The 26,625-nt window shown below is 36.2% G+C and overlaps 1 protein-coding gene across 1 annotated transcript in view; it reads left to right on the forward strand.

Moving 5' to 3' along the window:
* epha3 (eph receptor A3) overlaps positions 1-9,504 on the forward strand; it is an 87,724-nt gene extending 78,220 nt beyond the window's left edge. The window contains exons 16-18 of the mRNA XM_053626856.1: positions 1,354-1,503; positions 4,485-4,577; positions 5,179-9,504. Of these exons, the coding sequence (XP_053482831.1) occupies positions 1,354-1,503; positions 4,485-4,560 (226 nt within the window). The 3' untranslated portion in view covers positions 4,561-4,577; positions 5,179-9,504. The remainder of the gene's footprint in view (positions 1-1,353; positions 1,504-4,484; positions 4,578-5,178) is intronic.
* The last annotated feature ends 17,121 nt before the right edge of the window (positions 9,505-26,625 follow it).

Here is a 26,625-nt window from a genome sequence, read left to right on the forward strand (position 1 = left end):
TCTCATCTGTTCTGTTCTTTAAGCCTTTTTAGGTATAATGCTCACTAAATTGGTAGAAATTGCCCTTACTGCCCTTTTTAAATTTGAACTTGTATGAAAGGCCTTTTGCATGAAAAGAACAAATTATATATTCAGTGACACGTTTATGTCTCATATTCTACAAACAAGTGTTGAAGAAACAATAAAAATTTTTTAATGATTTAATATAAAAACAGTGGTCTGAAAATTACTGCAAAATATTTTATCATCTAATATATGAAAGAGCAGAAGGAATTATTTGCAGATTGCTTAGCTAAGTCTGTTTTGAGTTAAGATCGAGTTAACAAGTTTGATTTAATTAGAATGTTTCTCAGAAATATAGCAAAACAGGTTTTTGTTGTTTTTTTTTAACAGAATTTACATTATGTTTAAATATAACTAAATTACAAAGGCTCAGCATGCCAAAATAATAAAATATATCATATTTACATATTTGTAAATGTAACTGAATAGTTTTTGTAGTACTGTAACTGATTGTGTCTTAACGATTCCCATTGAATTATTCACGTATTGGACAGTTTTAACCTCATAAATGTGCTTCTGATACACACACATCCAGTGGAAACAAGCACACTGAGAAATAGTCAGAAATGGCGATACATTAAAATAAACTTTCCTGCATGTATTGGATTTCACCAGGGAATGTTTGCCATAACATGGATGGAGGGGAAACGTTTGGCGTCTCTGCAGGTATTTCCTTACAGAAACATGAGCCCTCTGTGTTTGCTCTCTTCAACATGCGCTTTTATGCGCTTGTCATTTGGACATTTATTTTTCAAGTAAATTATTATATTGATTACTGGAAAACTAGAGAAATGTATTGTCTAGTGGTGGGGAAATTATCTCTGCTTCAGGGGACAGGAATAGGTAAGGAACCACAATGGTAATGGAATGATACAACCCTAAAGTTGGTAATTTTCCAATAACAGCACGACCTGAAGTATTTATTCCTTTTATACCACAATAATTTAACAACAATTACAATTTTTATCACACATTTTAACAGCTATAACCAGTCATTCATTCACCAGTCACTTTTATATTCTCTTTCTTGACATTAATAAGACAAAAAAATGGAGCTTCTCATATTACCCTGAAACCATAAACACTATACAATGTCACTTCCTATACAAATGATAAAATATTAGAACGAGCACATTAATATAATCCTTGCTGTTGACACTGCTGTCAGAGCTGTGTTGTGCTCAACACCTTCTGACAAATCAGATTTGAGTGCTATGGTATAAGAATAATAACAAAAACACATTTTCCAAAACATTAAGAGGTTTCACATTCATTATCTTTGCCTTCCAGGCCGGTCAACCAGCTCCAGACCAGCACAGACATCACCTCATTCAGCACTGTGGGCCACTGGCTGGAGAGTGCAAGGACTCTACCTTGTAAAGAGGCCTTCAGCGGAGTCAGCTACAGCTCTTGTGACACACTACCCAAGACCTCTGCAGAGTAAGATTGCCTTCCCCTCACAGCACTCCCTCACATACACACAGTCAGAAAAAGCTGTACTCCAACTCATAACTACTGAAGTTCTTGGCTTCGAGTGGGAAGAATCGTGCCTAGTGTACATGTATAATACATGAAGTGATTTGTGATGAGGAGTGCAGTAAACACATAGAAAAATTTATTGTCTAGTGGTGGGGAAATTATCTCTGCTACAGTGGACAGGAATAGGTAAGGAACCACAATGGTAATGGTATGATATAACCCTAAAGTTGTATCATTTAAAGTTGTAACATCTGAGAATTATCTCATCTTGTGAAGTAAGAACTGGTCATAGCAACAGTCAGTCTGACAGTGCACATATGAGAATCTGTATGAGAGAGTACATTATATTGTTATATTGAATATATCAGCAATATACAGACCTTGTTCATAAATGTTTGATTACTTAGGCATCTCCTCTCAACTACGACAGCTATGTTTTTTGCAGTGAGAAACAAGCAGACATGCAGAATTTTTGTCACATAGAGGCAAACTAGACCACCCAAAACACTCAACACAATAAAGGGCTTATTTACAAAGCTCCTCCAAATAAAATATCAATCCCAGCTTTGGTTCACATCTTTGCATATTCGCTTCTGCTTCTGGGAAAAAGCTGTGTAGTAGCTGGCAAGAAATCTTCTCGTAGCCCAAATAACATCTGTACAGACACTTTCCCCCCTCAACTGATAAGGTATTTGACAGTGTAAATAACGTGACATTCATAATCAACATGATCAAAGCCTTGGTCCTGGAGCAGTGGTTTTCTTGTTCTGCGCTGTTCTCCTCTGGAGGAAACAGCTAACCAGCGAGAGATTGGCCCCAGAGAATGCTTTACGTGTATATTTGGTTTAGAGGTCTGGGGAAATAATTATATGCAAATAGATTTTCTCTCCCATAGCCATGACCCAGAATGGGTAGTTGCAGATGTTTTCTCATGACTTATACAGGGAGTTGACTGTACCATATTTGTCTGACAAAAGGAGACAATAGAAGTTGAGCTTTAAATTACTATTATGGTGAAATACCCATTAAATGCCTTTTGTATAGTATTTCGTTCAATACTATGTAACAAAACTTCCTGTTTGTTAGCTACTCTGCTTATAATTTTGGGTTGTCAAGTATACACTGTTTATCCTGAAATTAGGATGTGATTGTGATATTTGGGTTTTCTGGCATGCTGTCTACTCAACAAAAAGCCATTTCAGGTACATATGTCTGTAAAAGTGGATATACATTCTTACCATGCCACTTGAATATTGTTTGATTGGTTGATTTCTGGGGATTGACAGGCCTCCTATACATGATCATCTGATTGTTGTTTGATCAAATTGGCTGTGCTGGGGGAATTATCTCATCTTGTGAAGTAAGAACTGGTCATAGCAACAGTCAGTCTGAAAGTGCACATATGAGAATCTGTATGAGAGAGTACATTATATTGTTATGTTGAATATATCAGCAATATTCAGTATGTCTGTTATATATACAAAGTAAACAACATATTTGTACATATGCAGGTCATCTCTAAAAGTCTGTTTTATAGAAATAACTTAAATGTAGCATTAAAATATAGAACTTCAAATACACAAAACCTGAGGGTTAGTGTATGAACCATTGTAGATTATATGTGTACCCTGGTTATTAATCTTATTTTTTCAGCTATACCTTTCTCTTACAAATGACTTTGTAACATTAAATTGTTTTTAAAATGTATTTATGTTAGAAACCCTTTTTATTTTACAAATAGTCTGTATATCCAATTATTAGTTTAGCATTTATAACTTTTCTGTTTCTTATTGTTATCCTATCTAATAGATGTAGTTGTAGCTTAAAATTAATAATGATTGAAAGTACAAATTCAGCACCAGCTCTGTGTCCCACCTAGGCCACCCCAGTCAAATTTAGACATAATGTTTTTAAAACGTTTTCACACTTAAAGAATGCTTCATACTTACAGAAGTGTGTTTTCACCTTCCGCTTTCTTTATTTGAGCATTGTTGTTGATTTAGAAGACTTCTGTGATAAAGTGTCTGTTACTGACAGTCATTTTTGCTTCTTTCCAAATACATGAATGTCGAAATAATAATACTAAATACCTAGAACCTATAAAATGAATAAGATGTTCTCTTAAATTGCCACCTTGTCAGCTTAAATGCACTTGTGTTCCATTTACTTCCATACTAACCATCCTCGGGAGACTGGCTGCTGAATTACTAAATTAAGCCTCAATCACCAAAGGAAATGGTTCATTGTTCTGACAATATGCCATTTCTGTACAAAAGGAAACACATTTATATTAAAAAAAATAATAATAAAAAATCAAACCATTCTTATTACAGTACAGTCCATTTACCAGAAATGTAAAATGTTACAAATACCAAGTAATTATTATTTCTCTATTTAGTCATAACTGTTACTCAGTCTCAGGTATCTCTGTGTTGGCACACTTACACTTAAGACTGGATAATGATTGTCTACACATTAACTTCACTAGTCTCTGGTACAGTTATCTTATTGACAAGTGCATTTTGATACTTGATATTCAACTCAAATTAAGGAAATAACCATAGTTGTTCTGGCCCCTGTACTACAGCAAATTGGATTTGAAATAAAACAATGTCAATGAGGTAAAAATCCAGAATGTTTACTCTGTCATGTAATCTGTATTGAACTATCAGCCATTTTTTGCTGCAGTGGTGCTTTTATAATATGGGTCATTGTTTTTCATTTTTATGTACTCACAATGTAGCTTATGATCATAATTAACATTGCAGATAGCATGTGCATTTCTATGTAGCGCTATGTAGTTTTTCAGTGTTCTGGATTATAAATTACCCATGGAGTATTTAAATTTTTCATAGCTGCTGCATATTGATGCTCAGTCAGGAATCAAATGTATCACAGATATTAAATATAGCAGTCACTTTAAAGGTTTGCTTTGTCCATAGAATCTGCCTGGCTGAGGTCAGGCCTGCAGCCACTTGTCCTGAGTGGGAACCATCCATGGGAATTACGACTCTTTAGGCCTTACAGTGTTGACGGTGGGTTTGGATCATGATTTTCTGTGTGCTGGCTACCTCCTAAATCTTCTACTTACAAGACCGTACAAGATGCTGACTGCACATGCTAAAAGACACAGCTAATTAACAGTGTGAATTCTAACCTAGATGAGCTTGTACTAATATGCTTTGATAAAGATCAACATAACACCGCTTTGAGAGGTGAGAGTATTTTTGCAGAAAAAAGGAAACTTTCTCCCAATACTGCACTAACTTGTAAATGTCACAATGTTTTCAACAAGTGTTTCAGGATGTTAAAGATAACATTAACAAAGAAAACAGTCTATCTTCAACTGATGTGTATGGGATGAGTAGCGTACAGTATAACATGCTTGGTGGATCTGCAGGCTTTGTTCTCTTACCCATTGCATGGAAATAAAAAGGTGCTATTCCTCGTCCTAAAGACCAAATCAGAGCAAAGGAAGCTTGTTTCTGTTAAATCAAGTTAAACCTTTTATGAAAGAATCCTGGAATCAGATTTTTTACTGTCTTTCACAGGACTCTTCCTCAGCCAAGTACTGTATGTCATTCAGTGAATATTGCACCACTTATACTCTTTCTTTCCCTCTCTTTCATCTCCCAGGGACTTCAAGAAGGTTGGTGTAACATTTGTTGGACCTCAGAAGAAGATTGTGAGCAGTATTAAAGCACTTGAAACACACTCAAAAAACAGCCCAGTTCCTGTCTAAAAAGTGGATGAAAAAAAAGTTAATAATAGGTAAAAGGATGGACAAAAGAGAGAGAAATTCAGGAGACTGATGCTGCTTTAGGTTTTAAAAGACAGAAATTATGAATATGAGATAAGGCATAAACAACAATGTTAGCATATCAGGGCACAGTAAAGCAACACTCCTGGAGAATGACTGTTGTTCTAGCATCCAATCATGTTGCTCAGGCAGAAAGGGTGCCTCGTGGCCTGTTAATGGATTGCCTTATGTAATAAAGAAGAATAAAAAGCAGGTGGGGCTTCTCTGCTAAAACTAAGCTCTGGGGCAGGACTCTAGGGTCCCATAAGCTCTCCACAGATCAGCAGAGCACTGTATGAAGAGCAAGATGGAGCTATCAGGAACTTGGACGTGTCTCCTCTCTGCAGATACAACTAACAGCTCTTAACACATGACAGGAGGGTAATAAAATGCAAAAACTTTGTAATGCAGCCACCCTTTTGGAGAGAATGAACTCAAGCCTAAGACCTGTTCCATCCACATGCCTCACTGGTTTTCTGTCATGTTGGATGGGGAGTGTCTTAGCTAGTTGAAGAGTAAAACCACCTGCCAATACATAAGAGATGCCTTTAATTTCAATATTTCTCTAGAGAACCAGAGAGCTGGGGAATGGACTCCAGTAAACTACAGTGCAATTGGCCATCAAAGTAGAAATGTCCAATAAAGGCAAATTACTGTTTCAGTAATTTCCTATTTTATTCTGTGGATGTGACACATTGAACAGCATATATGATTAATTATTACATAACTAGAAAATTGAGATTAACAGTAAGAGACTATGTATGTACTCCTTTATTGTGCTCTTTATGCCACTTAAAACAGGTGCTTTCTTTTGGTGTTGAGAAAACCTGTAACTGAACAATTACATTAACCAAAAGTGAATATGTGAATTTGTGAACTACTTGAAAAAAAAAAATCAATGCAATTGTAAAGTTGATTCCTAGATGTATATCCCTAATCTGGCTTTCTTCTGATCAGCATTCAGAGATCAGTTAGAGTAATGTTTTGGAATGTGGTCAAAAGTGTTAGTAACATCTGCATCCGTCCAGTAAGATCAGAGAGAGAGAAGGTCAGAGAACATAGTGTAGTAGGGCATTGGAAGTGTTAGATATGACAGGAATGGAGGACCTTGGTGAAGAGCAAAGCGTATCATTTCCTGCTGTGAAATTTCATAAACCTTCAAAGGGCACTAATATATTTGAAGTAAAGTACTTTAGGGACAATGTCAAGTAATATGTGTCTATTGCAAAAGCTCAGGATGCATGGCCCTCATTCAATTTTAGGAAGCAAAAGAGAGAAAAGAAGTAAATAACATGCAACCCTTTACTTCAGCTGTGCCATTTGATCATCAATTAGTTTTTGGCAAAAAACAGAAATAGAAATAATCCGATAGGGAAAAAATGCATAATGCTTAAAAGGTTTCATTTATGCCTTGACATGGTTTATTCAGACCATGAATTATCTAGATAAACAATGACTTTCTCTAAAATGATGGAAACATTTAGCTCTTCCTTTTCTACCCTTCAGTCTGCCTGTAAATGTTGCTGCTCCCTCAGCTCTCAGCATGTACATACTGTATGTAAACATACCCTGTAATAACAGCAATGGTGAACGCACCCAGCCATCCTTTTGTACAAATGTTTGTATGTATAAAAGAATGAAAGAAAATCTGTTCAAACTTTAAAAAAAAAAAAAAAAAAAAAGTAAAATTTCATTTGTATTATATTTTATGCTCTTTTGTATCATATTTGGGTTTTTTTTTTTTACTTTACAAAAAAAAAATCAACAGTAATGACCTATTTATTTGATAACAAACAGTATACCGTGCTAATTTGAGTGTTTTTTTGTTTTGTAGCATACAGTAAGTTATGACATGTTTATGTGATGACATTATCAGTGTTGTGCATTTTACTTTATGAGACATGACTTCTAGAAAGCAATACTATTTCTTCCACCCTGTGCTCCTCTAATCTTCCTTTAGAGTGGTTTCTATGTGTGTGTGAGGATGCAAGTGGGTGTGCAAATGTAGATGGCCTTGTCTACTAATGTAAAATGATTTGTAGTGGAAACATTTATATTTTTATAATAAACTGTGTAAAAATATTTTCGAAAGAATGAATGCAGAGAGGATTGCGTCATAGTGGTTTTACTTGACCGGTCTCCTATGCCAATGATAAAAATGGCGATGCATTGGGGCAATCATCTTTATAAACCCTTTAGTGACCATCTTCTGCTGCTCCATCAAATGTGTCATATAAGAAGCAGCTATGTAGCCTTGTAGGACCTCAGGACAAGGTAGACCTAACTTTATGCTGTGTTTCATGTTCTTGTATAAGTACTGTAGGTTTTCATTTTGAAGGCAACAGGAGTTGCGTTGCAATGATACAACCCAAGCGAAAAGTTCCTGCAATTTCTAGCATCTGTTATATCTACAGATTCAGTAATGATACAGCAGGAAGCCAGTTATTCTGTGGAAAAAGTCATATGTTTAGCTACAAACTCACAAGAATGAATACATTTGATATTTGTTTTCTACAATGCTAGTGATATGAGGATGCATTTAGTCAGTTATAAAACTGAACTGCTCATTCATAAGATGTGATTTGTGTTATGAGATTGGTTAGAAAATCTCGCCCACAGCCGGAAATTATAAAAAAGATACTCCCTTCTACTTGTGAATGATGCTCAAATCTATAAACAAGCATCCTATTGTGTTGATGTTTCATATAATTATGCATCATCCATGTGGTTCCCATTTACCAAATCTCTTGTGTCCTCAGTACATAACAGACAGCCAATACAGGTTATGTTACAACCCATTTTCAATAAACAACTCCATATTCTTTCATAAATACTTAGACCCTGGGTTTATTGTGTGATTTAGTTTTTAATACAAGTGATTTTTTTTAAGTTTTCCAGAGCCATCAAACCCAATTGCCTGAGATATGAGTGATGGGAAATCTGCTCTACCCAGAAAGCACGAGACAGAACAGATGTGAAGGGCCAGATGTGCTGGAAGTTCACAGTCCCAGGAAAAGGAGAGCTCAGGGTGAGATCAGGATGAGAAGCAATGAACAGAGTGTGTAGGATGCTGCTCTGTTAGTTCTGCATGTGATGTAATGCCCACCATTGCTCCTTCAAGGCTCCTGTGTGATAAGAGAATGACATGAGATATAAAGCATTAAGACAGGTGCAAGTGTGCTTAACAAGACCGCAGGAGTGTAGTGTAGGATAATGTTTACTCTCTGTGAGCCATAGTTTCTTTGTTAAGCCTTTTGTGGAATAGCATGAATGATGAAAAATGTTAGGACTTCTTTTTATAGTGTAGATGATGTTGGGGACATGATTCTACTATGAATCACTCAAGATGGTTTGTGTTTGATAGCATACAAAATCATACAAATAAATCATACAAAGCAACTGCTAAACTGCTTAAGATCAGATAAATATGATCACTGCATTTTTTTTAGACACCCAGAGACACTTCAGTCTTCTCTCTTCCAGCCCTTAAAAAGTCTCCAGCTGTTTGCAGCTGCAGCATGAAGTAGAACAACACCTTGCAAACGCATAAACAGCCTTGACACTAGCAGCTTCAACTAAGGGCATGATATCCACCAAAGTCACTTCCTGAAAAAGGGGTCATGGGTCAGCAATAAAGCTGGAGATGACATGTGTTAATAATTCCAGCTCTGCATTTGTCCCTAAAGATGGAGGAGTCTTCATTTAAAACCTCATTGCTACAACCTTTGTGCCTTTTTTAATCAAGTGCCTTCTCAAGGTTAATGAACTAAATATAAATGGAGCATTTAATCTGTCCACTAATGACTCCGACTGAATGCCACAAGGCTGAAGCAACTTTGTCACAGCATGTGTGTGTGTGTGCGTGTGTGTGTGTATGTGTGTGCGTGCTATGTTGATGACTGAACCGGATGGAAAGGCTGGAGTCTCTGTAGTACATTTTTCAAGGACTAGCTCGTCAATCTCTGTATAACCAAGGGAAAAGTCAATAGCATTTCAAGTAGGAAACAGGTCATGGGATTAAACACATTCCTCTGTTCCTGTTTGTATAACAAATGACTTGTCAGATGCAAGAGGGAACTTCATCACCATAAATGCCTGACTATGATGTTCCTCCTTCCATGGATCAAGGAAGATAACATCTTTTGTCCGTATTTCTCATTTATACAAATTTCAAACACTTAACATTGCATCTTTGGTTTAAGAATATATATATATATATATATATATATATATATATATATATATATATATATATATATATATATGCATATATATATATGAATATGTATGTGTGTGTGTGTGTGTGTGTGTGTGTGTTTATAATGTTTTTTTAATTAGCATGTTCAAATGAGAAGCATTTCAAGCTCTTACTTCTACACACAGGAAAGACTGTTGCCAGCTAATGTAGTCGTTATGTTTTATCATCTGAAGTGGGACAAGTGAAAACCACTCAAGTACACTGACTAGTTTCCAAACATTTGCTATGGATGAAGAATAGTCACTTCCATTTCCAGACTTGAAATCAGACAACATGCTGTGGCTCTGAGAATGTAGGGTCCATTACATCATGACCATTGGCTTTGCTCTCCTTATGATCAAAGCCTAAGCTGAGTCACTATAATACATCATTGCATGTGTACTTAATGTGGCAAGTATTCAGTTAACATCTTGTTGTGTTTGTCTTAATTGTGGGTCTGTTTAAATCATAAAGCTATCGAGCATAGGCCAGAACAGATGGGGCTAAGGCGCCTGTGTTTAGTGCCTTTTCTCTCTGATAAAAGCTGCTTATGATATGGTGTCATGGATTCCGCAATCACAGATTGAGTATGTCTTTTTGTGCATGCATTTGATAATATTTCATTAATGGTAGACCTTAGCGCTATAGAATAAAGCCTGAGTGTCGAACATGGTCCCCCATGCTGTATATGCACACTCTGATCTCATATTGGATATTTCATATAGCACTGTCACAGATCAAAAGCAGTTAAATGGACCATTTTGATGATTTACAGACTTCTAACTGCTATCATCCTTGTCTGTGACTTTTATAGTATGGGCCCCTGCTGTGTACTCGTTACAGACTACTGTCGCTATTATGATCTTCCCCTAGCCGTAAATGAGATGCCTTGAAGTGCAGTTAATCTTGTCATTGCTTTTTATATCAAACATGCAGTTAATATACGTTAGCACCTATTGTTGCTCAAACTCCTTAACGATTTATGCCCAGTCCTTCCTTTATAGTTTTGAGAAGACACCTGCACACTTGGGGTTTTTTTTTTTTTTTTTTTTTTTTTTTTTTTCTGTTTACTAAATGGAGGAAATTCATTTAAAGGTCATATTACAGTGAAGTGTAAACAGTGTCAGAGTGGATCAGGCTGGTTGGTACATAGGAGGTAACATCTGGACACTAGGGGGATGGGGTGAATGTGGCTCCCTATGGGCTGCGCTGCATGCCAGACAAAGAAGCCACAGAGCTGCTTGGAAGCAGCATGCTGGGAGGGGAACCCACAAGATCTCAGGATTTACCCAGGCTGAGAGGAAGCTGGAAGAATCTGCCATAACTCACTTATAAAACAACATGGGTCTATGGCTGCTTTGACCTCAGGCCCACAGGCACAACGCTTCTAGCAGCCTTTGCTCCAGTCCTGCATTTAGAGAGGGGCTGCTTTTATGTTTACTTTGAGAGCTTGATGGCTTCCAAATCCACAAATCTTAAAAATGTAGGAATGCATTTGTTTCTTGTTCTAATTCAGTTCCTCTCATTAGCTGGGCTTGCCCCTCCCTCTGTGTGCAGAATGTTTCCATACAGTTCAGACATGACTAATCCTTTCCTCCGATCCATCACAAAACGTAGCACAACCTCAAAAATACTAATTCCACGGGTATTATACTTCTCTATTCCCACTTCTGGACTGATTTCAAATGAGGCATTTCATATTTTTTTGAAAATGCATTATATTTTAGATTCAAGAACTTATTTTAAAATAATGAAGAGCTCATTAATGATTGTATGCAAACCATGGTTTAATTCATCCACCCCCAAATTATATTGATAATTTGTTCTTAGTTTATTGTTGTTTTTTTATATAAATAAATAAATAAAGAAGAAAGACAGAAAAATAGGATGGTAAAAACAAAATTATTTAATTTTGTCCAACAATAGGCCTAATCTGTGACCCACAAATCCCTTCTGTTTCAGCTTTATAGAAAAGAAGGAAATACTCAAAACAATAAGTAAATGCTCTGTAATAATATAAGCAGCTCTGTATGAAATTAATGGAAAAGACGGGTTACTTATTCATGTGTGCACCCAGGGATGCAACAAATTTTATAGTGACAACGCACCAATTCACAAATCATAAATCACTTTTCATGCTATTGTTCATTAAATGGAACATGTTTCCGCAATTAGGAGTTGTCACAACAGGGCCTCCTCATTCAGGGTGCAGCGCTGCACAAAGGCTTCCTATTGGGAAGAGTGGGTGTTTTTTCCCTGTACTTGCTTTGTTGTTCTGCTGCACCAAGGTAAAACTATTTATTCCCCTCTTAATTCTGCCTGACATTTACAATTACTGGCTCTTTCCATTCTGGCTGTGACTCGTTTACAAGTGCTGTTGATTGTCAAACAGTGTTAGAAGTGCTCAGATCACAGGGCGCTTTGTAAGGACTGTGTTCATGGCCTTTTACAAGCATGTTGTGGCATTAAACAGGATGCAGCTCATTTCTAAATAGGAAATGATAAATACTCACAGTTTTCTTCTAATGTCATGGGCAGAGACACTGCGTGCCAAATTATTTTATTTCTCTTCGTTCAGCAGTCCCTAAATAATTAACCTCTTTAATGCTGAAGCACTAGTGCAACTGTTTTCAATTGGTATCAAGATGCTGCATTATTTCCATAATGTTAATCTGTTCAAATTTAAACTTTAAAATAATTACGCTTATGATAATAATTATGATAATATAAAAATAGACATAGTAGAAAAGGAAATGAGACAACATCATTTACATATTTATATTTAGGCACAAGAGCACAGTCAGATTTTCCTTCTATGACTTAGCTAAGCTTTATGTGAATTGAAGTGTTCCTCGTGGATAATCCTGGGATTATTTCAGCAGATGATTCTAAGCAAAGAGGGATTTACTGCCTAATTTACTTTGAAAGGAGGTATGGCTATTACAGTGCTCTTTATGTGATGGTCCACTAACACTTCAGCCTATGGAAAATGTGGTCATAAGGGTTAGCTTGGTCCACTCAGCTAAAATATCCCTGATTCTATGTTTTTACTTATGCATGGTGGGATGTCATGTTTCTCATCTGCCTTTTCCTTCTCTGTGTGCAGGTGGATTATAGTGACTACTATGTACAGTTCAAAGAATTTATTGAGTTCCACTCAATAAAAAGAGGTGCTGCAGGCCTGTTTTTAATATAGACTGACACACAATAGAAATAAACTGTTTTATTAATAGGAACATGATCTTAATTCAGATTGATTAAAAGAGTATTATCAGACATGAGACATCTGATGAATGAGGGCATGTGTAACTTGTGAGTGGCTTTGGCTATATTACAACTTATCATTGCATAGGCTCTGGGTTTTATTGACATAATATTTATGATGTGGGTTAAACACACCTGATAGACATGGCCAAAAAAGAAAAAACACCACTTCCATAACTTTCAAGGTCTGTTATAAATATATCAGACATAAATTGTTTTGCTCGGTTCATATTTAAAGTTCAACATGCAGTCAAACAGCCTGTCAAACAAGCTTTTCATCTACATGGAGAGTCTGACCCATAATAGTATTTTTTTTTTTAGTTTACATATTCCTCAGTTTTTATTATTATTATTATTATTATTGATGTACAGTTTGATCTTACCTATGCATTCTTATCAATCAGAGATTGTGCACATAATCAAAGTTGACTTGATATTTAGACAAAAGCAATCTAAAAGCATCAAAATTTAATTTAAGACGCACCCAATCTGATCAGGCAATGACTTTAATTCATAATGTATTATTGGTTTATAGTGTGGGTTTAGAATTCAGCTCAAAAGCACATATGAACCTCCTTACACAGCTAGCCCAGAACACAGGTCTGGAACATATGCACTGTTTTTAATGCTATATTCATGCAAAAATGTAAACAAGTCAAATGATCTGTACAGCAGGTATTGATTGTGTAATCATATCCGCTGCTTGTCAATTTAGTGTAACCAATCGTAAAACTGGATCCAGAGGTTTTCACACTGTGTATGTATTGAATCCGTTTGCATGTAAAAGCACACCTCTTATGGGGACATGCACGTCTTTCTTAATAAAATTCTCAGACCGCACCCGCATTTTTGTTTCCTTTCAGTACACCATTTAGAGTTTATCTACCTAATCTTATTAAAGGCCAGTTTGAATCTTTTCCACTGCACAGTTATTAGCTTGGAAGATAGAGGAAAGTCGAAGCCAATTTATCCTTGGTGTGAATTTACATTTGGAACATGAGCCTGAGCTTAGTATGACTTTGACAGAGGGAGATCTCCAGTTACTTCACCGCAAATCCTGCAGTATTCATTAACTTCCAGCTTTAAGCTATTACAAGCAAAATAGAACTCCAGCGTCCTCTCAGCTTTGGACCACCCTGGTTTTCAGCAAGTCATTCTGAAGGTCAGATGATGGAGGTCTTTCTCAGAGGTGTTGTCGGACTGATTATACTTCAGCGTGAGGATGTGTGAACACCCACATGTCTACTCTCTCACACACATGGTAAGAGGAGAGGGAGAGGTGGCAGCCAGTGCCATGAATCACAGCTGAGACACAGGACAGCATGTCACAGAGCTCATTCCATGAAGCCAGGGTTGCTGCACGTGCATGCTATACCTGAACATTTATTACAGAAAGACACACACTGGTCTGTTGTTTTCTGTTTTCTGTGTCACTACTGACTGATTTTTTCATCATTTAATTCTACCGAATTATATTTGGACATTAGTGCAGTCTAATTGCAGTACCGCCGCTAAACACAAGAAAATTATTCATGGAGTTGCAGATGGTTGTCAAATTTGGCTTGATTCTGCAATGGACAAAACGTTTCTTTCAGAATTTTAAATTTACTTACATTTACTTACATTACTTACTTTAATCTGCTGAAAATTTGATTAGAGGGTAAGTCAGAGTGAGCAAATTCAGACAAGTAAACAAATGAAAGATTTGGTGCTGCCTTGTATTTCTTCTTTTTGGATACATTTGGTAATTGTTCAGAATATACAGAAATGGTGCAGGAGGTAACATATTACAAAGGTAAGTATTTTACTGACTCTTATAGTACCAAAGTCAGATATGGTTCCACTGGTCACACCAAGTCAAGTCTTATATTGCTTGGTTTTTGTTCATGTGTATTGTAATATGTCTCAGTGATTGAGTTTTAATGCATGCTTTATAGTCTTGACAGACTGCAGATGTATCCAGGTATCTGGGCATTAGAACTGCAAATTTTCAGTTTAGTCACAAAAAGTAAACATAAGAAAATGAATGTAATTTATAATATTAATGTTAAGCAATTCCATTTTTAATTAATGTATGTTCTTAAATCTACAGTGCATAGAATTTTCCATTTTCATAACCATAAAAACTTGATTATTGAGTTAGGGAACAAAAAACTGTATAATAATTATATTAATAATATAAATATAATAATAGTATGCTCCTGAGCTGCTGTGAATTGCCCTGACAGTCCTATAATAGTAATTCACAGGGTGTGATACATCAGCTCAGATACGTCAAATGTCATCATGCCCCAACACCAGGCTTAAAAGAAATCTGACTACTCAGTGACAGACAAGACAGAGGAGAGAAAGCATAAGAGATCATTTAAACCAAGCAGGTGGAAATGACAAAGTGAAAGAATCTGATATTTATATATAAAAATAAAAATATTTTTATTTATTTGTTCTCTAACTGCTTAGAAGCTAGAGACAGTTTATCCTCACTACCCAGTTGTGATTTTTTTTAGCTAGAGCATAATGTTTAGCTAGTGACTTTAGCCAGCTAGAGACTAACGGGAGGTGTTTTTGTGTTTCTATTAATATTTATTTAAGTATAAAAATAGTTTTAGCTAGCTGGCTCAGGCATAAAAAAAGTATGGAACATGTTCTAAAAAAGTTCTAATTCACCTTTAATCATTCATTCATTCAAAAGATATTAACCCTTATACTGTATGGTTGAAGTAATCCAGTGGATTATTTATGCAGCCTTCTTCTTTGAATGTTATTGCTTAAAGCAACGTAATTCAAACAAGTCACTACTCATGAAGATAGCTAGCTATATGCCATGAGAATCTGATTTCTGGATGCATGGACCTTATATGTTACATATTCATGTTTTCTTCAGTGAGGAAGTAAACCTTTAGCCCGCAGTTGCTATTCATGCTGTACCTGAGACTGAGTGAATGGAGAGCTTGAACAGAGCTTTTATTCAACCATCTCAAACACAACAGGTGTTTCTGATAAGCTGTGTGGCTGGTCATGGTTCGACATGGAGAGCAGAACACTTTCATAAACAAAACCAACCAGAGCTCAAACAGAAGGAAGTTGTCTAGATTGATGCAGAGAGATGACTTGGCTTTCTTCTATTAGAAACATCTTCATGGCCAGAACTGCAATCTGTTTCTCATAAGACATCCAGTATTAACCATCATTTAGTTAATAGCATCAGTAGATTTTGTTCAGCATAATTATAAGTAAATATGACCAAACTGTCAAATTGCACTGCCTGTTTACTTTAAAAATATTGAAAGATTTACTGGTGTTTCGTGCTTAGGTTCGTAAGTATGTAATCTGTCCATAAGAACGTCTTCATTCTCTTAAACTCCCATGAACTGTGCCTGCTGCATGTGTTCAATTTCCTCTTGTGGATTTGGCATGTAGGCATGTGGTTATAGCCTAAATCCATAAGTGATTTAATTTGTATGAGACAGATGGAATTTGGGACATCCTTATATCTGAGAATCAGATGGTCCCATCCAGTCTAAAACATTACTGATTTAAAAAATACAATAGTGCCATTTTCAGCAAAATAGCTCTAAAACTAATATACATGCTGAATGGTGCAATACTTTAATGTAATCACTAGAGCTGTTGTCAAATCCAAGACAAGTCCAAAACCAGCCGAGTCATGGTTGCGACCAAAAAACCATGAAATCAATATCAAGTTCAAACTTTTACTTCAAATAGTTGGCTTCATTTGTGCATGGTTAATGATTAGGTTATGTTTTCTAGAAGAAGCAATTGCTACTTGTCAAACTTTAATTTTTACAAACTCACAGGTCAAGACCATGACCATATTTAACAGGACCAATGGCCAAGAATGAGACAAGTTCAAGTACAAATGGTAATAATTCCTAGACAAGTACAAGTCAATACAGAACACCATTTTCAATACCATACTCTAGTCCAAGTCCTATAGCACTAGCATTTACTGTCTTTGCCATCATGTAACATTGTTTTGAAAAGTTACAGGGACATACATATGCACTCGACTATGATCACCATTAAAATACACATCTGTACTGCCCCACATATATATATATATATATATATATATATATATATATATATATATATATATATATGTGTGTGTGTGTGTGTGTGTGTGTGTGTGTGTGTGTGTGTGTGTGTATATATATATATATATATATATATATATATATATAAAGTTAAACTGCTACTATTCAGTGTTTAAATAATACACGTTGCCAGTCCATTATTTCTGTAGGCCTACTGCTGAATTGAGTCCAAAAAAAAAAAAAAATCAATACCACAAATTTTTCCAGGTGGTTAATGTTAGAAATCTAGCTAATATTGCTTGCTAACATCTTGTGTAACAAGCTACCTAGCACTACTCTGATATCTATCACCAGTAAGCAAACCGACATAGCTTCAAATGGCCCCTCATAAATCTTTAGAAGCAGAAACAACTACGCTGCAAAATATTAAAAGCAAGAACTAACCAAAGGTCAAATTCCAAACCAGTCCAGGCACAAATTGACATCTACAACTTACACCTGCTACCTTCATGTACTAATGTAATTGCGCTGTTTCATTTTATTGAAACAATGGAAATTGAACCGTCTATCACTACAATAAATGGCAAGAGAAATGTTGCTTACTTTGTTAAAGCAATGTTATCATACTTAAAACATCACAATCACAATATAACAAGAAAAAACATATCAACTGTCAGTGCTAGAGAGTTTTCTCTTTATATTTGGATGAACATGTATAAGGTTGATAGGCAAACCTTGTTTAACTGATGCCTTTGCCTGAGTGTATATTAAATACTTTTGTGCCTTTGTGCTAAAGAGGTCATGACACAAAATCAACTAGCATTGTCCTATATGTAGAATATGAATGAAAATGATTAACAGGTTCAATAATTTCATCTTATTTTGTCTATTCATCCATACTCAAACACTGCGCTCACCTCTAGTCAGAAAATTACTCTGCTGAACGACTGCATGCTCTTGCAGAAAAAGTGACTGTTTTTAGAAACTGCCTGCTCTAGATAAATAAAGCATTTCAACATTTGGTGTTAACACATCTGCAGTTTCTTAACTTTTGTGTAAATATTCTGCAGTAGATCCTTATTTATTGTACTTTTCTTTTATTTGGACTTACTTGATCATACTATTTAAACCCTAAAAACAGCTATAAATGGTTCAAATGATTTATTTTATTTACAAAGTAAAAAGGGACCTATATATGAAATAGTATATAAACCATGTACTCTGTTCTGCCAAGCAAGTTTCCTCACAAACTTGAATACCTACAGTATGTATATTCACCCAAACCATTTTCTCACTGTAATCAACATTGTGTTTAATTCTAAGCCATGGCTCGCTGTGAAAAATGACTTATTTGCATGCTCTTTATCACCTGGCAGTATGATATATGCCCCACTATGCACCCCCCACATCCACACCTTCTGCTGCAAAATATTTCCACACCTTTACTGCACCATTTTCTCCTTTCTGCCATTCAGATGACTAAGTATTGCCACCATTATCAGGGCAGCATCAGTCCAAGTCTTTAAATATGGTTGTATGCGTTTTCATCACTCAGCAGAGACCAGCGAACAACCCAGTATATGCGTAGGACCTTACTACTTTATCATCATGACAAAGTACTCCTGTAGCCCTGTAAACGATCGTTTCCCTTAAGATACAAACAACTGGGATTATACACCACTCTTTATTGATGTTTTCCACTGCAGAGCTGGTAAGGAATAAAAGGATCTGGGCTACTGTTTGTCCTGGTGCCTGCCAACATTGGGAAATAATAGAGGTCATAGACAACAGAGCTCAGTGAGTCAGTGGCTGGAGACAGCAAGTGAGAGGAATTTTCCTTAAAGAATTCCAAACCAGAGAAAATCGCTGGAATCATGAAGGAGTATAAATCATCTGACTCTGTTTTATGCTGCCTCTTCCTGCTCAGTACATCTTAGTTATCTTTAATAGTATGAAAGCCAACTAGGAATAACTAGAAAAAAACATACCCCCAGCTTGACAACTAACTGAAAAATCCCTGTTTGATTTAATTAGAGTATATACCAGTTTGTAATTATTTCAGACACAGTGCATTCCCTTAATGAAACGACTGCCTGTCACATAAATTTGACAGCATGTTTTGACAGCAATGTGTGTGTATTTGTGTGCATGGACCATCTGGATTTTAGCTCTGTGGACACTGTATCCACTTTATTGAGTCTGAAGATCTGAACACACATCAGCAGGATGCCTGCCTGTTCCCAACGCTTTCACACGCTCTAGAGCACACCCATTCAAGCTAATGCTCCCTTGCAATGCTTTGATTTTGGATGTTCCCCGAAACAAATTGATTTAATTGGGTAAAAGTAATGGTTAGCCCAGCTCTTTTAACTAATGAAGGTCAATACTGGAGATAAAACAGGAGAAAATACATGTGTACTCTACAGATATCCATCCAAATGAAGTACCCACAGAGTGCTCGCTCTATTTGTTCTGATGGATTTCTCAACCTATTCAGGATGACACATAGATACAGATCATTTCCATGTTGGCATTAATTCACTATCCACTTTTCCCACATCCAGGTCTGAGGCTAAGCCATGGCATGGCCAGAGCAGGCCTGGATAAACAAAACACTAAATGAGCTTGCACATACTGCAATTAGACACACACAAGATGAGATGCAGGCTCTGCTGTAAATGGCTCTCATTAGTGACTATCCTTGATTGTGCATTCCTCCCCACGTTGGTGAAGTGTGATCTCACAGCACTCTCAGTTAAGAATAACAGTAGCTTGCCTGCATGGAGGAATACTTGCTGTGGGTGGTATTTCATGCTGGACTACATTTCAATAAGTCACGCCAAGCCATGGTGAATTTTGGTCCCAATGGCATTTAGCGGAGTTGTTAATACATTGTACAGAGTGTGGTCGGTTTCTTTTGCTGGTTGAATTAAGGTGCAAATTTAGCCAGTGACAAATTGTGACAGGTGAGAAAGGGCACACAAATTTCCCCTTAAATCTGTTCTAGGGAAAAATAAAAGTGGTGAGAGAAAAGGTGATACAGAATGGAAAAAGACAAAGATACATGCCCAATATGGTGGTCTAATACATTATTGTTTAAATGTAAAAACAAATGAGCATTTATTCAGTACTGAGACAAGAGGAAAATTGTGCCATTTGGTATTTAATTATAAGACAGTAATAATTGCATTAAAGTGTCCCTTGAAGCAAATTGTAAATGAGGCCAAGATTGGAAGAGCAGGCACTGAGTTGATTGCAGAGTGTTAAACAATGAAATTAGGGTGCAACATCAAGGTAGATAAAAGCCATCTTGGGATTTTGACGAGTTGCTTTGATAGTACAATGGTCGAGACTGAAATGTCTCATTAGTTCTCTATTTTTGATAGATCAAAATTATCATTGAATTGTTTGAATAAGCTAAAGAATGATTGGATATCATTATTTTGAAAAATAGAAATCAGAGAAATTATTCAAATTTGAGTGGGAGATGTTACCTAATTTCATGATGCTATATTTGAAAAATAAAAAGCTGCTCATTTAATATGTTACATGTCAGATCAAGGTGAAATGACACCTCAAACTCTTAATCTTAATTTTATTTGACCATCAGGAGAGGTTAGGTGCAGTTGCATAGATGGTCTGTGTCTTGACTGAGTGACCGGAGAGCTGGATTATATTTTACATCCAACTCATACTGGTAGAAAAACCTATATCTGCTTATACAGAGGATCAAAGGTCAAACAGGCAGTCAGGACTAGTGTCAGTACAGCTGAGTATACAATGTTGATTAGGAAGAAAGAGCACATAAAAGAACAGTGTAAGTCAATATACACCTACCAACAGGATTAGTGACAGAGAAATGACTAGGAAAAGGATGTTTGCTTACACAGATGTTTAAGTGATAAAACAGATTAGAATACAATGCTGCATAGGAAACAAAGGAAGACACAAAGAACGATTAATCCAATCAATGCAATCAAGGTCCACTTATACAAAGAAACAAAACAAACAACAAGCAAATGTAGACTATAGTTTAAAAACAAGATTAAAGTTCTCTCATCAGTTCAAGTTAGAACATACATTTAAAGCATATATGATTAATTACCTACCCTTCACACATGTTGAAGTTCTGTTAATGAAACAAACATTTACCATAAGGTAGCAATTTGCGCAGGCTATTTCATCTTGTCACAATGGATTTCTACACTGAAAGGGAATTATGATGGCAACGAAAAACCAAAAGTATTCCTCCTTTCTTATCACTTTCAGAAATCCTACTGAGCATATCCTCTCTAGAAATTAACCATCTGAAGCCTGGCATGCCATTTTTGTGTGAATACTGATGGTATAACTAAAGGTAGACATTATCTAAACATATTTCTGTTTTCATATTGTGTCACTGTTGGTAAACAATTGCTACTGTTAGTAAAAGTGATTCAGTTTATACAAGTGCTCTAACATAAAAATGTGGCATGTGTGGTGCTGGTCATTGGATTGATAATGACTTGAGGGAAGTCTGAGACTGTGCTTGTCACAGAGGAGATTCAATTTATGACAGGCTCTCTGTTGAGAGGCAGATAGGGACCAGGCCAAAATCACAGCCTTATCTTAATAGGATTAAACATTAATTTCCAATTGTTCCTTCATAGGCTGGACTGGGAAATCCAGTTTCTATGAATTTTAATTGGAATTGTCATTTCTGAAGTCCACGCCTCAGTACAATGTAGTTTATTTATGACTTAGCTGAAGAGGCATTAAAAAGAGATAAAGGTTTTACAGTGGTCTTTGCTGGGATAATTACGTAGTGTTATTTCATATTATTTGAAAAGAATCAAAACATTAATTTACCAATGGTAAATGAGTAAATAAATTCCACCACTCCATCACACCACTTCCACACCACTTTTTCCACTCCAAAAATTAAGTGGTTATACTTGTGGTTATAGTGGTTATGGGTTTATTATATTTTCTCAGTCTCAGAGCTAAATATGGATTGTATGGTGTTGACATCATACCTATGTCTGGATTCACTTTCTTTGCATGTCATTTGATTAACCAGAAGATCAGTTTAATGACTTTATGGTTATTAAGCATTCCATTCATGCAAATGGGGTTAGATCATTGATGCATTTGTACTTTTTTATGGCTTCGTTTACATGAAATTAGAATTAATAAAAACTGTACCTTTTTTATTAGACCTGTTTACATAAATTATCACCCAAGCTGGGACTAAGTCACTTTGTCACATGTCCAAAATGGGACACAACAATGCCAACAGGATAAAATGCAAATTAATTTGGACCAATGTCCAAATTAATATTTGGCTAGTTGACCAGTGATAGCTATGGCCATTAATATGGATTTATCTTGTCTCTTTTGAACCAGGCAAGAAATAGAGGGACCAGGCCATGATTCTTGGTTTGACATCAACACAGAGGTTTTCCTTGAATAATAATAATAATCATAATAATAATAATAATAATAATAATAATAATAATTCCTGTACTGTGCTCACAAAGGTGCCCTTACAGTTTATATACAGTTTTACGGTTTTATAAAGAGGAGGCTACTCAGGATCCAAAGAAAAGGAGGACATTCTGGGAATGTAACCTTATGGGACTGTACCCTCTGCTGAGTTTAGCTAATGCTCACACCAATAAATCTGTCAGCTGATGGTTTTCCAAGACGCCAGCGATGCAGGGGTAGACAGAGGGAGGCTGAGGTTGTGCAGTTCAGAGGTCAGGCTTGCAGAAAGTGGGGTTCTGAGACTTGACACAAATTATGTGATAGTTCAAGGAGCAGGGTTGTAAATGTGATACGTAGTATGCTGAAGTACTTGGATGTGGGAAACAAAGTATACATCATTCTGTTTTGCACTATGACCATCTCTTCCTTTTACCAAATGCAGCACTGACAACTCGTTTCTGTAACAGACTCGTCACTGATCTTCAGCAAAGATCAGATTCACCTGTTTTAAGCAGAAAGTGAAAAGAGCCAAAATAGTTACCATTTATGCTTCACTTTTCAATAGCTAGTTGAGTGTGATAGGACAAAATATATTTTGTTTATTTGTGTTTGGGGTGTGAATTTGGGGGGGGGTGTGGGGGGTTTGCCTTTAATTGTGCAATATTTTTTGAAAATAATATTAGCACAATATTGTCCTGCAAAATTTTATGAAAAATATGTACATTCATTTGGAATTTGAAATTTGAGGCCAAATATGAGTAGAATAATAGTGGAAATGAACCATATTAATAAATCAATGCAGCATAAACATTATGAATGTCATAAGTATAGAAAATAGTCAGCCAGTATTTTATTGTGAGAATCCACGTATAGTATTTGAAAACAGAGACAGGTGAAAACAGCCTACACACAAAATATAATAATACACGCACTATCCTTGGTGAGGTGAGGTGAGTGAAAATAGCTTCTCTTCTCATCTGAGATTTCATTCAAGGTTAGTCAAGCAAGAAGGTGCTTAGAGGGGCTGGGGTTCATTTTACCTGCCTTTTTTCATTTCAAGGAGAAATGTTTTATATCTTACTGTAGCACCAAACAAAGTATAGTTTGAAGAATTAAAGCCATCTTTTTATTGAATAATGGAAAAAAGTCATTATTTTCTAAGTATGTTTTGTAATTGTATTTTTTTTCATATGACTATGATATTAGTAGTACAGTATATATACATAGTCATAATTTTGAAACACTTTCCCATTATTTTGATATACTGATGAATAATTACAAATAAAAAAGTTTCTCACTGTTTTGCAATACTAAGCCATAATTTTGAGTAACTTCCCTGTTAATATGATTTCCGAAATATGAATATAATGAAAAATGAATATCCAGCTAAAGAGATTTGTTTGCTGGGGCTTCCGAGGAATATTACTGCTCAGTCAATTCCGCCATGTTGGATAAAATGCCACATTTCATTGAGTGTCAGACGACACAGACTAATTTGGAAATGCCTATTAAATACTGGGAGAGTATAGTCTGGTCACATGAGAGCAAAATTGAACTTTTTGGCTGTCATACTACACACCATGTTTGGAGAAGAAATGGCACTGCATATCCCCCTAAAAACACTATACCAACAGTGAAGTTTGGAGGTAGAAGCATCATGGTGTGGGGCTGTTTTTCATAAAATGGTACTGGCAGACTTCATATAATTGAAGGAATGGTGAATGGAGCCCTTTACCGGAAGATTCTTGAGAAGAATCTGCTGCCATTTCGTGTCATTCCTCTTTATTACACATAACTTCATTTAGGGACTTTACTGTTTGGATTTCTTTATATGTGTGGATTTCTTGAGTTAATACCAAAGTCTGCTGAAAATTTAATGTGCATAACCTCATTGCAAATATATTTACTGAAAGAAATGTTGACATGTTCAATACTTATTTCCACCACTGTAAGCACAACCATCCTGTAGAGAAAAGAAATAACAGTCAGCATCAGAGGAATAATCCTAGTAGTAAAAGCAGCAAAATCAACCTATCCTTTTGTATCTTGATAGTCGATACTGATACACATGTCTGCCATATTGATCCGGGCAAGACTGTGGCAAGACCTGTGGATTTCCTGGATAAAAAGCACAATAACGTTTACATTTTTCAGACAATTTCACTGGCTTATGATCTACGATTTCTTCGTGATATGTGAAAGCAATGAGGTCCCGGTCCGCTTTGCGTTTCTTTTCGACATGTGTACCTGGAAGCTTGCTGTACCTGCAGCCATGTTCCGTCACTGCTGAAAACAGCACAAAACTTTTCACTATGTCAGGTCACAGGGTTGTGTGGTCTCAGGAGAGAGCTGTGCATTTCTTGAAATTTGGTAAGAGATTAAACACATTAAACACTAACTATCCTCAACACATAAGAACATATAAGTGTTTATAAAATTAATGAAAGAGGCTATAACAGAACAGCACTACAATGCCGGGTAAAAGTAAAAAAAAAAAACTGTGACAGAAGTACATGAGCATCCGCGACAAAATGCGTCGAAGTGGAGAGTCCGCTGAAATGAAGGATTCCTTTCCCTTCTATGACGACTTGGATGAAATCTTGTGTGCAAGCTGGTTCTAAGTTCTTATGAAGTTTTGATGTGAGCAAGAAAGGGCCTGAGATCACATCCTTGCTGATGAAGACCAAAAAAAGAACCAGGTTCTATTTGAGTCCACTATATTGTGAACACCAAAAGGACTGAGGTTACTTTAAGCTGGTTCCCTTTCTGGTTCACTTTAAGTGAACTGGGTTTTGTTCTTTTAAAATGAACTATATGTGAAAACACCCTAATTTTATGGGAAGCGAACGAATGATATAGATCTGATTTATCCTCGTGGTGGAATTTGGATGGTTACACAGTTGTGAAGTTGTTTTTACCAGATGAAGAGATAATGATTAGCCAGATTTCCTTGTATTTTTCTACTTCACACTCGATTGTGTAAGACTAGATCAAGTAGTTCCTTCTGCACCCCTGCTTAGCTACTGTGTCTATTTGTGTTTTATATCCTGGGTAGTAGCTAATGGAGGTGTATGACACAAAGCAGATTAGATAAACACATGGAGAACAAGACCACTCTCTCACTTTCAGTAACCACTTTGTCCTTGTCAGGGCTGTGGTGGATCCAGAGCGGGAATTCAGACTGTATGGCATGCCAGTCCATCACAGGACAAAACACACACACACACACACACACACACACACATGCACGTCTCTCTGCTACATTCAGGCAGCATTTCCCGGCTGATTCAGTCTGGGCTGGAGACATCACCATAGCGAATGAGAAAAACTACAGATAGCTGCAGATATGTCACTACTTGCTAGTGGAGTATGCAGGATTAAAAAATATGTCCAGGGCAACAGACAGGTATGTGACTTGGACAGCACAACTAGCTAACAGCAGAGTATGAAATAAAAAAGCTCTGTGCTTCAGACACTCCCCCTTGAAAACACCAGTGAAAGCTTGGCCAGAGAGATGTTTAATTAACAATGTTTAAATTTGTCACATTCTAATGCACAGATTTTGTCTCATTATCTGCTGACAAAAGTCTGAATGGATTATGCAAGCAGTATGCAAACTCTGTCAATGTTGAGTTTCAGTTATTGTACTTTTATAATTTTAAATCTTTTAACTGAAAATGGAAATTGAAGACACATCTTCAATTATAGAATTAGAATTTTGTGTATCTTTACAACCCTAGTTACTACTTGTCTTTGTTTGAAGATCTTAGCATACAGTTCTATGAAAAAGTATTTGCCTTTTGTATTTCCTGATTTCTTTTGTTTTTGTGTATATCTTGACTAAATAGTTTTAGATCTTCACAGTGAACGAAATACAACATAAAACAAAGGTAACCTGAGTAAACACACAATACAGTTTTTGTTTATTTATTTTTTATTGAAACAAAAAATTTATCCCTCACCTATCACCAATGTGAAAAACTAATTGTCCCCTGAAACTTATCTGGTTGTGCCACCTTTAGCAGCAATAACTGCAACCAAATGCTTCTGATAACTGGAGATCCGTCTTTCACGTACTTCTAGGACGAGGACTTACTCCTATGCTTTGGAACATTGTCTTGCTGCATAATCCAGTTGCGCTTGAGTTTCAACTTACAGACTGAACATCGGACATTCTCCTTTAGGATTTTCTGGTAGAGAGCAGAATTCATGTTTTCCTCAATTATTGCAAGTTGCCCAGGCCCTGAAGCAGCAAAGCA

The sequence above is a fragment of the Ictalurus furcatus genome, chromosome 6 (assembly GCF_023375685.1).
Source record: "Ictalurus furcatus strain D&B chromosome 6, Billie_1.0, whole genome shotgun sequence".
Lineage (NCBI taxonomy): Eukaryota > Metazoa > Chordata > Actinopteri > Siluriformes > Ictaluridae > Ictalurus > Ictalurus furcatus.